Source organism: Mirounga leonina, unplaced genomic scaffold, assembly GCF_011800145.1.
Source record: "Mirounga leonina isolate KUSES-001 unplaced genomic scaffold, KU_Mleo_1.0 Mir_154, whole genome shotgun sequence".
NCBI lineage: Eukaryota > Metazoa > Chordata > Mammalia > Carnivora > Phocidae > Mirounga > Mirounga leonina.
In genome coordinates, this window is record NW_023270389.1 from 45664854 (window position 1) to 45682024 (window position 17171).

General features: G+C 37.3%; 1 protein-coding gene across 2 annotated transcripts in view; it reads left to right on the forward strand.

Annotated features, from left to right (window-relative positions):
- Nucleotides 1-17171, forward strand: part of HMCN1 (hemicentin 1) — a 482021-nt gene that overhangs the window by 184897 nt on the left and 279953 nt on the right. For both annotated transcript variants that reach the window (XM_035010675.1, XM_035010676.1), the window contains exons 7-9: nt 13212-13332; nt 14233-14496; nt 15753-15897. In XM_035010675.1, coding sequence (XP_034866566.1) covers nt 13212-13332; nt 14233-14496; nt 15753-15897 — 530 coding nt within the window. The remainder of the gene's footprint in view (nt 1-13211; nt 13333-14232; nt 14497-15752; nt 15898-17171) is intronic.

The window sequence follows — 17171 nt, forward strand, 5'->3', positions numbered from 1 at the left end:
CCAAATGGTATTTGGATCCTAGAATTACATCAAGTAGTGTATGTTCGCTCTAAGCATTATGTTATGGTGATACAGGGGAGCGAACATAGACCCAGAATTCAGGATACCATACATTGAAATCCAGTTCTACTGCATATTATATATGTGACCCCCTGTAGTGGATGTTCTGAGTGACTTGTCCATATTTCCCAGGGTTTTCAGAGTGCTTTGGCCTAATTCCAACTCCCGTATCTGCATTACTGTGCCCAAGAGGGTTTTTTTCCCCCAGAACAGAAGAAGGCTGTTCTGCCAGAGAATGAAACCCCTTAGGAGCAGCTTTCAGCCTCTGCAGGAATAAGCTCCAGTTGTCCACATGGGAGCAGGATTAAAAGCCCACACTTTTGGGGCTGCATTTCTTTTCCTGTATCACTTCCCCTCTTCCTATTAGCGTCCTTTGTACCTCCCAAATAAACAACTTGCTCTAGAATCCTTCTGGGATAACTCAAATGAAGATACCCCTTGCATCATTTACTCTTGCTGTCTCAGCTTCTCTATATTAAAAAAAAAAAAAAAATGGGATTCATGGGCTCCTGGTTGAAGGGGTAGAGCTGCTGTGAAAGTGCATGGAGGTGTTTTTACCATAGCAATTTGAGGCGCCATTTTGGAATGCCAGTTTTTGTTTTTTTTTTCTTTTTAAAAGAATACCTATATTAACTTTCCCAGCTTAAAGAATGAAAGTTTCCATTGTAATTCCATTCAAGCTCTAGAATATGAGTTCTTTATTCTCAGAACTCTCAGCCTCATAGGAAAAGTAGAAACTGTAATATGGATTTTTTTTTTTTTTGAAGGTGGATAATATGAGGTAAGGGTGTAGGTGAAAAGGCAGTGTGAAAAGTAACGGTCCTATCTGCCTGTTTTATTCACCCACTTCCCTGCCCATATTAGTTGCTCAGTATTTATTGGGTGCAGTAGATTGATAATGTTGAAGAGTTTTACTGCTATATTTTAAATAAATATGGCCAAATTTGATGTTATAGTTATTTTAACCAACTTACCCAATATGTGATTAGTGTTGAGTCTGACTTTCTGTGACCACAGTAGGAAGGAGTATAGGAGGTTCTGAGGCTCTTCTTTCCTCAAATACTTTAAGCATGCCCTAAGCCAGCAGTGTCTTGAGCTAGCAAGTTCACTGAGGCAATTTGTTCTTGCTTTCTGAATACGACATTAGTTATTGATTGTGAAATATGTACAAGTAATGACATTTCTTTTGCATTATTGGCAACTTATTGTGGAGTATTTGAACCACTTCTACAGGTGATTTCGATTGCTACCAGTGGTATTTCCTCTTGCCTAGAAGAAGAGGAATATTGCATGGCTGTTGCTTTATCTCGTGCCTAACGCACCTACCTATTCAGTCATCTATTCAATAAACATTTATGGAGTTTCTGCCCTTGGCCATATTCCCCAATACTTAATGGGCACTAAGCACGTTTTAATTGATAATTAAGAACAGAGAAGCACTGAGGATTACTCTGTGAGTGAGGAGGGAGACGCTAAGGGGATGAGGTGATGCAGACTCTGTTTAGACAAGTCTCTAAGCTCAGTCTTCTATAATTAAGAATACAGTAAAAAGACACAGTTTCTATTATCATATTATCTTAAGTTTATATCTAGTTCTCACCCAAAAAGCCTCTGGTTCTGCTAGTACACTGTTTCTAGAGTACATTTAGTGGCAGCTAAACAAAGGACACACACTGCAATGCATTTTAAAGATAATAAACTTATTTTGCTCCTATGTGAAATGCCAAAATAAAGTGTCAGGTTGATGCAAAGGAAATTGAGCTGAACCTACTGATACAAATATCACTGCTGACTTTGGATCTCCCTTTCAGATGGCTAATGAGTGATAATGTTTTACATGTGCACTTTCTCCCGAAGAAATATGTCTGAGATTAGATAGTATATCCCTGGTGCTATCTCTCATGCTCTCTGCTATCTGGAAAATGTCTGCTCTATCAGTAGAATTAATAATGGCTCTTTGAGTGTTTTCCATAGCAGTTTTTATCCCAAGTATGGAGAACAGACAATCTATTATTTGACCTTAGCATGGTAGTCAAAGGCCACCAACTGAGCCTCAACCAACCCTTCTAGCTCTTGTCCATCACTTGCCTTTACACTGTAGTCAAATATAACCTTTTTTTTTTTTTTTAAGATTTTATTTATTTATTTGACAGAGAGAGACCCAGCGAGAGAGGGAACACAAGCAGGGGGAGGGGGAGAGGGAGATGCAGGCTTCCCGCAGAGCAGGGAGCCCGATGTGGGACTCGATCCCGGGACTCCAGGATCATGACCTGAGCCGAAGGCAGTTGCTTAACTGACTGAGCCACCCAGGCGCCCTAGTCAAATATAACTTTATACTGTCCCTCACCCCATCTCCTATCACATTCTCTTGCCTCATATTTTCTCTTAAGTTGTTCCTTCTCCTAGAATGCCCTTGCTTTCTATCTGACTTATAACTTTCATGGCAAAAGACAACACTTTCATCAAGCTTTTTCTGATTTTTTCTATCTAAAAGACTCTCTTTTCCCTCTGGCTTTCTACTGCAATTTTTCTGCACCTCCCTTTTTGATGATTTTCCCCCTTATATATTTTTTAAAGATTATTTATTTGAGAGAGAGAGAGAGAGAGCGCACCAGCGGGGGGAGGGGCAGAGGGAGAGAATCTTTTTTTTTTTTTTTAATTTTTTATTTATTTGACAGAGAGAGACACAGCGAGAGAGGGAACACAAGCAGGGGGAGTGGGAGAGGGAGAAGCAGGCTTCCTGCTGAGCAGGGAGCCCGATGCGGGGCTCGATCCCAGACGCTTAACGACTGAGCCACCCAGGCGCCCCAGAGGGAGAGAGTCTTAAGCAGACTCTGCGCTGAGCATGGAGCCCAATGAGGTGCTCAACCCCATGACTCATGAGATCATGACCTGAGTGGAAATCACGAGTCAGACGCTTAACTGACCGAGTCACTCAGATGCCCTGTGATTTTCCCCCTTATATTTATTTCTGTACAGATTTTCTCTTTCTATTTTACTCTAGACCAGATTTTATCACTTGGCATATGCATATACAATGCCTGGGAAAGAACTGTATAAAAATTCATGAATAAAAATTAATGCATTTATTCTGATAATACCCAAGGAAGCAGGCAGAGGAGTTGATTTAGTTAGCCTATAGTTGATGTGCTGGCATGGAACACTTTAATTTGTCTGTGATTTAATTAAAATGCTGTGAGAGTGGTAGTTTCTTTTCTTCTGTGGTTTTCCTCTAAAACCTTGGTAATTACTTTTCTGTAACTTATTAGGACACTCTTACCAAACAGAGACAATGAGTCAACTCATCCATATAGTTCATATAAATGACTCAAATGTTTTAGGCTGCCTCATATGCAGGTAAAAACATGTCAAAAAGAGATAAGTAAAAAGAATGTAAAGTTTTATTAAAAGCAAAAGAGAAGGTTGTTTTATGTACCTAAATTTCCATTGTAAGGAAACTACAAATCCTGGATCTTATTTCTGAGCAATACAAAATTTCCATTCAGGCAGCTCTATCTATATATAGATAACCACAGAAACTCTCAGGCCAAATTTTGTCCTCTGTTCCTTAAGGAAAACTTCCTACAAAGACATTAAATAATTGTCAGCAACCTTTGGGTTTTTACATGGCACAGACTGTTTCTATTAGTCTAGGATTATCAATGTGATCATGTAATCTAACACACCCTCTGAGGCACGTTTCCATTAAGTAGATTTGGATAAACTGTTCTTATGTAATCTTCCAAATAGAGAAAGGAGTGTATGCAACCACATGATCATATTGGGATTCTGAGACTAGTAGAAAATATTTTGGTTTTAGATAGCTATGCTGGTTGCCAGAGACTACTAATGGATTTTCTAAAGATAAGACTATTTTAGAAATCATACTCAAGTGGCATAAACTTGTTTAGGAATCATAATTAAATAAACTTCAAACCTACAAAGGACCTCACAAGAAGATTATTATTCTGGCTTCCAATTATTCTCACCTGGTGACTCTTTTGAATAAACCTGAAGACTTAAATGGATTAGGTGCAGCCTTATTCAGATGTTTTGGGTCAATGGAATGCTTTATAGTAGATTTTTCTTGGAAAATTTCCCAGTTATTTTAGTGTGCTAATATCAGATTATCAACCAAATGGAATGTTTCCTTTAAAAAAGAAATCTGTATACTTGTGTTATATATAAATGCATGTGTATATCTATATATATGTATTTAAATAGAATTTATTATGTGCTTTGGGTACATTTCTCTCCTTGTTTCACATTTCTCTAAACATACAATGCCTAATAAAATGATAGTATTTAAACCTAGCTAGCATTATTATGTCTGTGCCTGGCATGATACCTAGCCCATAGTAGGTTCTCAATAAATATTTGAGTGCTCGCTTCGGCAGTGCATATACTAAAATAAATATTTGAAACCACCATATTTCTTTTTTTTTTTTAAGATTTTATTTATTTATTTATTTGTCAGAGAGAGAGAGAGCACAAGCAGGCGGTGTGGCAGGCAGAGAAGGCAGAGGGAGAAGCAGGCTCCCCGCTGAGCTGGAGCCCGATGTGGGACTCGATCTCAGGACCCTGGGATCATGACCTGAGCCGAAGGCAGTCATTTAACCAACTGAGCCACCAGACATCCTATGAAACCACCAGATTTCTTTAATTTCTAAAGAATAGTATGTCATTCAGGAACAAATACCTTGAAAAGAGTTGGGTATCTTTTTTTATTATTATTATTATGTTATGTTAATCACCATACATTACATCATTAGTTTTTGATGTAGTGTTCCATGATTCATTGTTTGGAGATGAACCATGAGAGTTGGGTATCTTTTTTAATTCAAGATGCACTACTTAATATCTTTTGACCTTAAAGAAATTACCTAATTTCATGAGTCTGAGAAAAATGGGGAAAATAATACTTACTTACTAACATATTAATGGTAAAATTAGTTTTTCTTATACTCTTGAATATGTGTTAATTGAAAATTATCTCTATACTTTCTATTAATGCAAATTACACACGAAGTTTTTTTCTACTTTGGGCTTTTTTTTTTTTTAATAAAACACTGAAACTCTTTAGGAAAGAGAAATCAAGGCCAGCTCTATCAATCAGATTTTAATTCAACTTAGGACAGGTTTCGCATTTAGTAGTAGTAGGAATTCTCACTGGCTTAATACAAGAAAGCTAATTCTTTACTAATGTTACATGCCCTTTCAGTGTTGACAAGATGTTCTGCTTTACACAGACACTCAAGAACCCAAGCTGATGGAGGCTCCACCATAATTTAGAACATTCAGCCTCTTCAGTTGTTATAGTGGGGGAAAAGACTGGAGGATGTGCATTGAATTTTTAGAAAAAGGAATTTGTATCACTTCTGGGATGACACAGACATCTCTGTGAGTGATAGACACACTTTATTCCCTATTATCAAGGCCTAGTGGTATACTGGATCTAGCTCGTAATGGCTCATAGAGAGGAAATTACACACTTTCTCTTTCCACCTCTCTATTCAGTAACGTCATGTGAGGAGCTTGAAATCAGCCATGGTGGTAGTATTTATACCACAGAAATTGGCAAATGCCAAAAATTAAAGCTTTTTCTCCCCAGAAAGGAGTTTACTAAACACTCCACTAACTGACCTCTCCTAAATGAAAACATATTTAGAAATGTAACAGTGGTAAATGAATAGTTGAAGGGTATTATTGTCTACTACACTATAGTGTCGAGATCAACCCAGAGATTGTTATCCTAAAATGCTGTGCATAGACTTAGGTCCTATGGAAATAACACTGAACTTCAAATGGTTGCCATTGAACTTGCTATCTAAACCTAGGCAAGTAATCATTTATTTGAACATCAGTTTCTTTTTTTTTTCTTTTTGAAAATTTAAATTCAATTAGCCAACATATAGTTTTGATGTAGCGTTCAATGATTCATTAGTTGTGTATAACACCCAGTGTTCATCACATCACATGCCCTCCTTAATGCCCATCACACAGTTACCTCATCCCCCCACCCGCCTCCCTTTCTGCAACCCTCAATTTCTTTATGGTGCTTTAAAATCATCTTTGGATGCAGTAGGATTATATGAAATAACGTGTGAACCTACTAAACACAATGCTTCTAGAAAAATTCGATAGGTTCTTGATGAATCTGGCATTCACTGGTTCTTAAGGAATCTAAGGAAAAGTACCAACATTAGGCATTTAGAGGGCTTTAATATCATTTGTTAAACCTACACTTGTTAAGTACCTATTGAGTAATATTTTGTAGATGATGAATATGATGTAGTTATTCCCTTAAGGGACTTTCCATAAAGAGAGGTATTTAATAGGCCTTCATGCTTAAACTAAGAAGTAGATCCATCTGCAATAGAGCTGACCGGGAAGAGATCAGAGGAGTAACTCATTTTTCCTGGAGCTCTCCATGGTGCTTGTTTCACGGTACTTGAGTCTGTCTTTGACTCCTCATAGACTCACTCCAATTCAGAAACCTAGACTCGGGTCTACTCTGCTCCTTCTTTTCTCTTACTCCTTTGTGGATCATGGTTACCTGTTGACCGATTTTAGGATGCCAGCAGATACCTAGTATAATTTTATCTTTGCCTCTGCTCTGCTCACACTTAATATTCCTGACTCAGACCCTTCCACAACTTAACAAGCATGACGTTTGCAATTCAGAGTAATAATGAATTCAGAGTAATTTTGAAATCATGACATTGAATTCAGACGGTAATTCAGTGTAATTCAGAATAAAGTTCATAATAATCTATTATGAATTGCATGAATAAATGTACTGTATGAAATACAGTTCTCAGAGTTTCTAGCCCATACAAATCCCATGTAGTGTCTAGTGTCTAGAAATTTTCCTGTTATGGTTGGAGCTGTCGTGCTGCTGCTAGATTTCCCTCTTCTTAACTGCAGAAGCCATGAGGTTAGGGTGGCTCTGTGCAGAAATGATACTTCAAGATATTCTGTGGTGGATAGATGCTTTTTGGAGTCAAATTCAAATAACCCACATGATATAAATCTACATGATGTAAAGACCACATAGAAAAACATTAAATCAGTAATTATGGTCTTACTGATTTTATTATATATAAATAAAAATGATACTAAAATGGCTAGACTAATTTGAAGGGGAAAAGAAAGGGAAGGAATATACAGCTGGACTACCTCTCTGACTCAATTGCAGAATTAGCTGAATATTTTTTGTCCCTCCAAGACCTTCATGCGATTGGTTCTCCTCCAACCCCACTATGTCCATAACATGTGAGAGTCCAGAGCCTTCTCCCAACATTTCTGGAGTTTCCTGAAAGCTTACTTTCTTATGGTCTCCTTGTCTCCTGATTATTTGTGTGTTGATTATAACTTCTGTACTTTAATGCAGGGCAAAGCTCAGCCTCATCAAAAATATCACAGGAAGTCCACTAATAATAAGACTTTTGTGCGTTTAGTAGATTTAACTATATGTAGGTTTGGTGTTATGTCTTGAAGCACCTTGTCTCCTTCTGCTCTCTTCTTGCCCCCATCCTTCCTCTTCTCCCATTATGCCTCTGCTTCTCTCCTCTGAATAGTCTTGGAAGCTCCACATTACTCTCCTATTAGGTAGAGCAGTTCAGCCTATTTTAGTGTATTCCCTGAAACCAGCATAATCAAATCCACTGCAATAATCATGAGAAAGCATGGGGTGGCTACTGAAATTGGTTCCTGGAGCCTCACTGAGTTCATAACACAGCTCTGCCACCTGCTGTATCTATGACTTTGAGCAAATTACTTAATCTCTCTGATCTATGAAATTAGGATAATATACTCCCATACAGGGGCTTTTGTAAAGATCAAAAGTGATTATTTATATAAAAGATAGCCTGTTGTACAGTATGCATTTGGTATATGTTAATATTTCTTTCTTCCCCTTTGTCCATTTCCTTGTTCATTTTACCATCATTAATAGGACCTTTCTGTTCTTATTAACACTAATATTTGAAAAAGGGAGCTCAGCTAAGAAACAGACTAAAATAATAGTTTACCTTAAGAAAACAGACTAAAGTTATAAAGTAAACTATGGCACTTTCTTTTTTTTTTTTAAGATTTATTCATTTATTTTAGAGAAAGAGAGAGAGAAAACTTGTGATTCGGGGGAAGAGGAAGAGGCAGAGGGAGAGGGAAAGAAGCAGACTCCGCGCTCAGTGCAGTGCCCCATGTGGGGCTGATCCAAAGACCCTGAGGTCACGGACCTGAGCTGAAATCAAGAGTCGGCTGCTTAACCAACTGAGCCACTCAGGTGCCCCTATGGCACTTTCTTATAAAGACATTTTAATGTGATGTTTTGTGTTCCCAAAATACTATCCAAGTATTACTGTAATTCTTTTAAGAGAATGATTAAAAATGATAAATGCATGCATGAGTGTCAGAGGCCATTTTTAACTAATAGTTTAAATTTCTTATTTTTATTATTTTTTTAAACCATAATTTTGGTTTATTTGTGATGTTCTTTGCTCACATTACCCTGATTAATACAGAGTTGGATATAATTTTGCATGAAAACTTACTTACTTGGAAATATCTTTTATTTACAAACCCTTTTAAATTCTATGCAGATATTCCTACTGTTTATAGTATAATATAAAAACATGAAGTTAAAATATTTTACCCTTCATATTTTTGGCATTGCTCAGAGAATAGGAAAACTACATCCTTATTTCAACATACTTTGTTAATTAGTATATTTTAAATATCAAAATTAATTTATTTTACAATAATTTTATAGAGGTTATAAGGAGCTCCCTATTCATCAACTCTGCTTTATTTTTAGTGTATTGGTTAGTAATGGAAAATGTGATATTTTCAAGCATGGGTAATTTCTAATTTTCTCACTTAGATGATTTTTTTTTAAGATTTTATTTTTTTTTTTAATTTTTTTTAAAGATTTATTTATTTATTTGAGAGAGCGAGAATGAGAGAGAGTACATGAGAGGGGGGAGGGTCAGAGGGAGAAGCAGGCTCCTCGCCGAGCAGGGAGCCCGATGCGGGACTCGATCCAGGGACTCCAGGATCATGACCTGAGCCAAAGGCAGCCGCTTAACCAACTGAGCCACCCAGGCGCCCTAAGATTTTATTATTTATTTGACAGAGAGAGCACAAGCAGAGGGAAAGAGAGGGAGAAGCAAGCTCCCTGCTGAGCAAGGAGCCCAATATGGGACTCGATCCCAGGACCCTGGGATCATGACCCGGGCCGAAGGCAGCCGCTTAACCAACTGAGCCACCCAGGTGTCCCTCTCACTTAACTATTAAGCACCACTCTTAAAACAGACTCTTTGTCAGTTAATATATGCACAGAACATTTGCCAGATAAATTAACACTTGATGGCAGTCATTTGGCAAATTATGGGTCATATGTACCCTTGGTAACCTCAACAGCCATTTTACCATAGAGACTTTCTGAGCAGCAAGGCAAGTAATGATATTATATGATGTCAGTGAACAAATATAAATCAAGTCATCATAATATTGATCCTTCTGATTGTCTTCACATGAAATCAGTAGGCAATAGTGTCTTCAATAAAGCACTATGTGATCTAAAACAGTTGAAATTAGACTTAGTAAGGTTTCATATAACCCTTAGGAAATCCTGATTTTAAAATTGGATCATGGAGGGCACCTGGGTGGCTCAGTTGGTTGAGCATTTGACTCTTGGTCTCAGCTCAGGTCTTGATCTCAGAGTTGTGAATTCAAGTCCCACATTGGGCACGGAGTCTAGTTAAAAAAAAAAAAAAGATAAAATTGGGTCATGGTCCATATCCCCTCCCCATCCCTTTTTTTGCTTTATTATATGGAATGCATGACACGTTTTCCTTTAGAAATAATAGAATAAGTGGTGGTACTGAGACCCCTACACTTGCACATACAGTCCTTTGTAACCCTTAGGAAAGTGGGCTGTAGTAATTAGCAGCATCCTTTACAAGAAGAGTACAACAAACCTATTTTTATGGAGATATGGGTCTTTTCTTTTCCTTCACTTTCCTTTTCCTTTTTTTTTTCTTTTGGGGTTTTTGCATGTTCTGTTTTTTGTTTTTTTTTTTTAAGATTTTATTTATTTATATGACAGAGACACAGCGAGAGAGGGAACACAAGCAGGGGGAGTGGGAGAGGTAGAAGCAGGCTTCCCGCCGAGTAGGGAGCCCGATGCGGGGCTCGATCCCAGGATCCTGGGATCATGACCAGAGCCGAAGGCAGACGCTTAACGACTGAGCCACCCAGGTGCCCCTGCATGTTCTGTTTAATGAGAAAAAAATTTGGTAGCAAAAGGGACATATCTCCTCATCTTTCCTCTCCTCATTGCAAAATAACAAGGAACCACAGTGATTTCGGGAAAGCTGTGTAGTTTGGAGAACCCTGGAGGTGGCATGTTTTTAATCATGGTGTGGCTTCATCTGGCTGTTCACCAGATTAAAATTTCATGTATAATTATATATAATATAGGCACATATATTTCTAATGCATTCTATTAATGCTACTATCATGTGGTCATTTTATTTTGAGAGAAAATCTTGGTGATAAATGTAATAAAATAATGGTGAACTCTTGTTCATAAATGTTGGGCGGGTTTTTGAAATGTAGATGCCACTCACCAAAGATTCTGATCCAGTAAATCTGGACTGGAGCTCAGAAGTCTACATTTTCAAGAGAAAACCTGAGTGATTTTGTGTAGCTGTAGATGTAGTTGCTCAGGTCATATTTTGAAAGATACTGAGGTAGAGGCTAACTCTGAGTTAACTATGACTTATATTTTTTTTTTTTAAGAGATTTTATCTATTTATTTGTCAGAGGGAAAGAGAGAGAGAGCACAAGCAGGGGGAGCGGCAGGCAGAGGAAGCAGGCTCCCCACTGAGCAAGGAGCCCAATGCGGGGCTCGATCCCAGGACCCTGGGATCCTGACCTGAACCAAAGGCAGACCCTTAACCAACTGAGCCACCCAGGCATCCCTAACTCTGACTTATCTTGCCCTTGAAAGACAATGTAGCACAGTGGTGAAGACCCTGGAGCCTGATCTTTCCATTAAAACCCCACCTCTGTAGTTAGGAAGCCTCCTGAACTTGGGAAGCTACTTCCTTATTTGTGCAATGGTGATAATGATGATATATATCTGATAGGATTGTAATGAGAATTAAATAAGCCAATATATTTAAAGAGTCTGACATACAGGAAGTGCCCAATAAATATTAGTGTTATTATTTTATCCTGTGGCCCTCATCCAAATTATTTATTATTTATGCACATGTGAGTCACTTCAGTGCTGAGTTATCATTCAATATTTAGTTCAGTCATCATCCTAGTAACTATAGGCTAGTTTGTTCCTTTTATGTATTTCTGTGTATCTTTTATGTATTTCTAATACTGCATCATATTAAAGATTTCTATTTCTCCATGTCTTCCTCACCAGCCATGAGCTCTTAGAGGAGAGGGACCATGTTTCATTCACATTTGTGTCTCGAGCACCCAGTGCCTTGGCAAGGAGACTGCTGAGCTGGGGATGCTGGTTGGCTCAAATCTGGATAGTGGTCAACTCTTGTGCTTGTCCTAGCTGTATCTTCCCAGAGGCAAAGAAAAAGGAAATATTTTCCAGAATCAAACCTGGATGGTGTTTAGGGGAGAAGATTTAGTCATTTGTTCATTTCATCGATATTGCTAAACATCTACTATGTAAATCACTGTGAACAAAACAAAGATCTGTATCCCCGTGGAGCTTTTACAGATTAACTTCAGGGCTATTCACTGGTGACTAAACACCTATTATCTTTTTTTTTTATTTTTTTATTGTTATGTTAATCACCATACATCATTAGTTTTTGATGTAGTGTTCCATGATTCGTTGTTTGTGCATAACACCCAGTGCTCCGTGCAGAACGTGCCCTCTTTAATACCCATCACCAGGCTAACCCATTCTCCCACCCTCCTCCCCTCTAGAACCCTCAGTTTGTTTTTCAGAGTCCATCATCTCTCATAGTTCATCTCCCCCTCTGATTCCCCCCCTTCATTCTTCGCCTCCTGCTATCTTCTTCTTCTTTTTTTTTTCTTAACATATAATGTATTATTTGTTTCAGAGGTACATATCTGTGATTCAACAGTCTTGCACAATTCACAGCGCTTACCATAGCACATACCCTCCCCAGTGTCTATCACCCAGCCATCCCATCCCTCTCACCCCAACCCCCACTCCAGCAACCCTCAGTTTGTTTCCTGAGATTAAGAATTCCTCATATCAGTGAGGTCATATGATACATGTCTTTCTCTGATTGACTTATTTCACTCAGCATAGCACCCTCCAGTTCCATCCACGTCGTTGCAAATGGCAAGATCTCATTCCTTTTGATGGCTGCATAATATTCCATTGTATATATATACCACCTCTTCTTTATCCATTCATCTGTCGATGGACATCTTGGCTCTTTCCACAGTTTGGCTATTGTGGACATTGCTGCTATAAACATCGGGGGGCACATACCCCTTCGGATCCCTACATTTGTATCTTTGGGGTAAATACCCAGTAGTGCAATTGTTGGATCATATGGTAGCTCTATTTTCAACTTTTTGAGGAACCTCCATACTGTTTTCCAGAGTGGCTGCACCAGCTTGCATTCCCACCAACAGTGTAGGAGGGTTCCCCTTTCTCCGCATCCCCGCCAACATCTGTCGTTTCCTGACTTGTTAATTTTAGCCATTCTGATGGTGTGAGGTGGTATATCTCATTGAGGTTTTGATTTGTATTTCCCTGATGCCGAGTGATGTTGAGCACTTTTTCATGTGTCTGTTGGCCATTTGGATGTCTTCTTTGGAAAAATGTCTGTTCATGTCTTCTGCCCATTTCTTGATTGGATTATTTGTTCTTTGGGTAAACACCTATTATCTTTTAACATTGGCTTGCAGTGTATTACTGAATTTTATTTTAGGGCAGTCCCTTGGGGTATGTATTATAAAACTTGCATTTAAGATGTAGAATCCCAGTTAAGTTTAGAACACCCAGATCAGAGCTTCAATTATTGGACATCAGTCCTAATTAAACACTCTGTAGTTTCCCGTACTGGTTAGTGTTTATTGTACTGGTAACCTGGATCAACTGATGGGATTTCTCTTTAAACATTTTTCAGACTTCTAGCAGTGGAAGGCACTCTGTTCGCATCACTGGCCTTAGTACTATTGATTTCCGAGCTGGTTTTTCTAGAAAACCCACCCTGGACTTCAAAAAAACAGTCAGCAGACCGGTGCAAGGTTTGTATGTACATATTACCAAAATGGACATGGTAGATATCCAAGTGCAAAATATTTCTCGAACTCTCTGTAATTTTATAATTTTGTAGTATTTAACAAAATTGGGAAACATAGCATCTTTACTTTAAACATGATTGTATTCTTGGCCTAGTCATTTTTTCTCAATGTCTAGTTCCAAGACCAGTGATATTGAAATTAATCAGAGAGCTTGTTAAAAATTAGGATTCCCAGGACCCACCCCAGATCTCCTGAATTAGAACTGAATTAGGTTAGACCCAGGAATATGCACTATAGCAAGCACCCCAGTTGATTCCTAAACTTACTGAACTTTTGAAACTACTGACCTAGATATTGAGGCTTTTTACTAACATCTATAATTTGCCTTGTTGTTAAAGTGAAAATGTGGATTTTATGTGTGTAATAGCTAAAAAAATTAGACATCATGTATTATTGTATGTTCAAAGATAAAATTATTGCCACTTCTTATAGCTTGTTTTTCTTATTTTATTCGTGCAAGATTATAGTTTTATAGTGAAAACATGCTTAATCTTACTGTGACTCTTCAAATTTCTTTTTTTTATTGTTCATTTATTTTATTGCTGCAGTTACTAGAAAGCTACAAATAGTGAGTCTTTAAAAATTAAATATTCATGTTATTAAACATCATGTAACACAGTATTCACAATTTTAGTTTTTCCATGTATACATATTGTTAAAATACCATACAAATAATTATTAGGATTTCCAAAGTTTCTGTAAATGTTTAAGCCACAATTTGTAAGACAGTTTGTAGTACTCATACTTATGATACTTATCTGTTGTTATAATGCAAAAATTTATTTGATATATGACCTCAATTCCATGTTACTTGTAAATAATAACAAAGCCTTTCTCTCGTAGGAATACCTACCTATGTGCTGCTGAATACTTCTGGAATTTCCATCCCAGCCAGAGTAGATCGTCTTGAACTTCTGAGTATCTCAGGCAGTTCTCTTAAGACTATTCCTGTTAAATACTACCCAGACCGAAAACCTTATGGCTTGTGGAATATTTCTGACTTTATACCACCAAATGAAGCTTTCTTTCTCAAAGTAACAGGCTATGATAAGGATGATTATCTTTTCCAGAGGGTATCAAGTGTTTCCTTCTCTAATATCATCCCAGGTGAGACATCATTTTATTGAACACTGGAGTATTGATAGTTTAAGGGAGTGATGTGGTCCTAACAGAATGAAATATAAAGTAAAAAAATAATATCTTCACATTATTACTGGGTTATTGAATTGATGGGCATTTATATTTAGGTAACACAATTTTTCTTAATCATAAAAAGCACATTCAAAGTTTCATAAGTCTCACTGATTGCAGATCTGAAAATTTTGATTGCTTCACTCAGTGTGAGAACTGGAACTGGGAAATTCTGGTGCTCTTACTCCCCCACCCCCCCAAAAAAAGCCTGGCACACATGTGTAATGTTTGATCAAGCTACCTAAATGGGCCAAATGGGTTAAATATTTATATGTGATTGTCAGAAACCTACTTCATGAACAGTAATTCATTGTAAACAACTGGTGATGATTCTATCTTTATGTGATAAGTTGGCAGTTAGTTAATTGGTAAGCTAGTTACTCCTATATTTGCTATGATATAGAGATAAGATCAGAGATTAGGGATTATTTAGAGATATGAGATAGCATTTCAATTTTTATATTTGTGCTATTTCTCAAGGCTAATGACAACTCTGATCAAAATTTAGAACTATAGCTAGAGTTGTGGATAGACAAATCTTTATTGTTTCTAATATTGTAGTATTGGATTGAGGGACAACAATTTATCATTTATACATAAGATTGTAATTTGGGAAATTCAGAAACAACTGTGTAGCTAGTCTTTAATCATTGTCAAATGGTGAGAATAGAACTGTCAGTATTTCTTCATATACAGTATTCAAAGTTTAGTTGTCTTAGCCCCTAAACTGAATACTATAAAACCTATTGGATTCTTAAAAATCAACTTTTCCCATTATTTTGGGGAAAACAATTACCTTTTGCATTCAATTCTAAGGCATGTGGGTTCTTTTCATATATTTACATTTTTGAAATAAAAATAGGTTCTACAATTGATGAAGTATGGTAACTAATTTGGTAGCTTTTTCTTTTCTATCTTGATGGCCCCCAAAATAATGTGTCTTAAAAATAGAGTCTTAGATTTAATGAATACTTTAGTAAGGGGTCCATGGAGAGATCCAGAAATTAATAAGGTTTGAACAAAGAAAGATAATTAAAGTGGGTTTTAGTGATTTAGATTAATTGGAATGAAGAGGATTTACTGGAATAATTAAAGTATGAAGCTTTTGAATGCATTAACAGGAAGTACCCAATAACATTGTGATCTTGTTGCCTATGTTCTTTTCTTCCTAGATGCTCCCAAAGTTACAATGCCCAAGAAAACCCCAGGATACTATCTGCAGCCAGGCCGAATTCCCTGCTCTGTTGAGAGTCTTTTACCCTTTACCCTGAGCTTTGTCAGAAATGGACTTACGCTTGGAATAGACCAGTATTTAAAGTGCGTACATGTTTTTATTAGCAATTATAGACAAAATTAAACATCTAAATACAAATAGATACTTAATGTGCTTTTTCATTGGAAATTCTCATTTGTTTCATAGTCTTAGAATATGGCAGCAAACAAAACAGACACAAGTCTGTGCCCTTATGGAGCTTACATTGTAATGGAGAAAGACAGAAAACATATAATATGTTAATTTAATAAATGCTAGAATTCATTCAAGGGTTGATTCAGGTTTTATAGGATATTGAATTTTATATAACTTGAGGGTCTCTTGTTTGTTTTTTTTAAAAATTTATTTGACAGAGAGAGAGTATAAGCAAGGGGAGTAGCAGCAGTGGGAGAGGGAGAAGTAGACTCCCCGCTCAGCAGGGAGCCCATGCAGGATTGATCCCAGAACCCTGGAATCATGTTCTGAGCCAAAGGCAGACGCTTAACTGACTGAGCTACCCAGGTGCCCCTTGAGGATCTCTTGTTAAGATGAACAATACAAAATTATGAATAAAAAGTTAAGTACCAAATCTTGGAAGGGTCCTTGCAAAAGAGAAAAGTTTAAGCTTTGTTGGCCTTGGGGCAAGCAAGTCTCTGAATATAATTTAAAGTGTTCTGGTAAGTGAATCTGATTAAGTGCTGTAGCAAAATGTAGAGCAGATTAATTGAGATTAGATTAATTCTGGTAGTTGGGGTGCATGTGGTTTTGGCTTAGTTGCAATTTGGAAATTCACCTAAACATGGTGAGAGATGGTCATGCAGATATCTAGGGAAAAGCATTTGCACAATAGGAACAGTAAATGCAGATGCTCACTGGCATGTGGGAAAGAAAGATAGGAAGGAAGCCAGCGACGCTGGAGGAGCAGGGAAGGGGAGAGGGTTAGGGGAGGGGAGTGTACTGGGGGGAAACAGGTGGAGTGGGAGTATGTGTGGCTACTGCATTTAGCAATCAATGGGAGTGGACAAGAAGGCACTGACTTTCTTGTGAAGATGGGTGATTGTTTTTAGATAAATATAATCTATGATAAAATTAAGTAGACCTTGAAAACTGGAAGATGATTTCTGGAAAATGTTTGTTTTTTTTAACTTACTAATGAAACAAACTGCATTTGGCAAAAACTGTAGGAATTATTTTACAAAACTTATATGCTGTTAATTCAATATTAATATAAATAACTTCCATAAGATGCTAAATATTTGACAGTATTAACCTATTTTATCTCTTTATGGGTCATTTTAAATAAAAACTATGGCAGGAATCTTCAGTAAAGCCTTAGAAA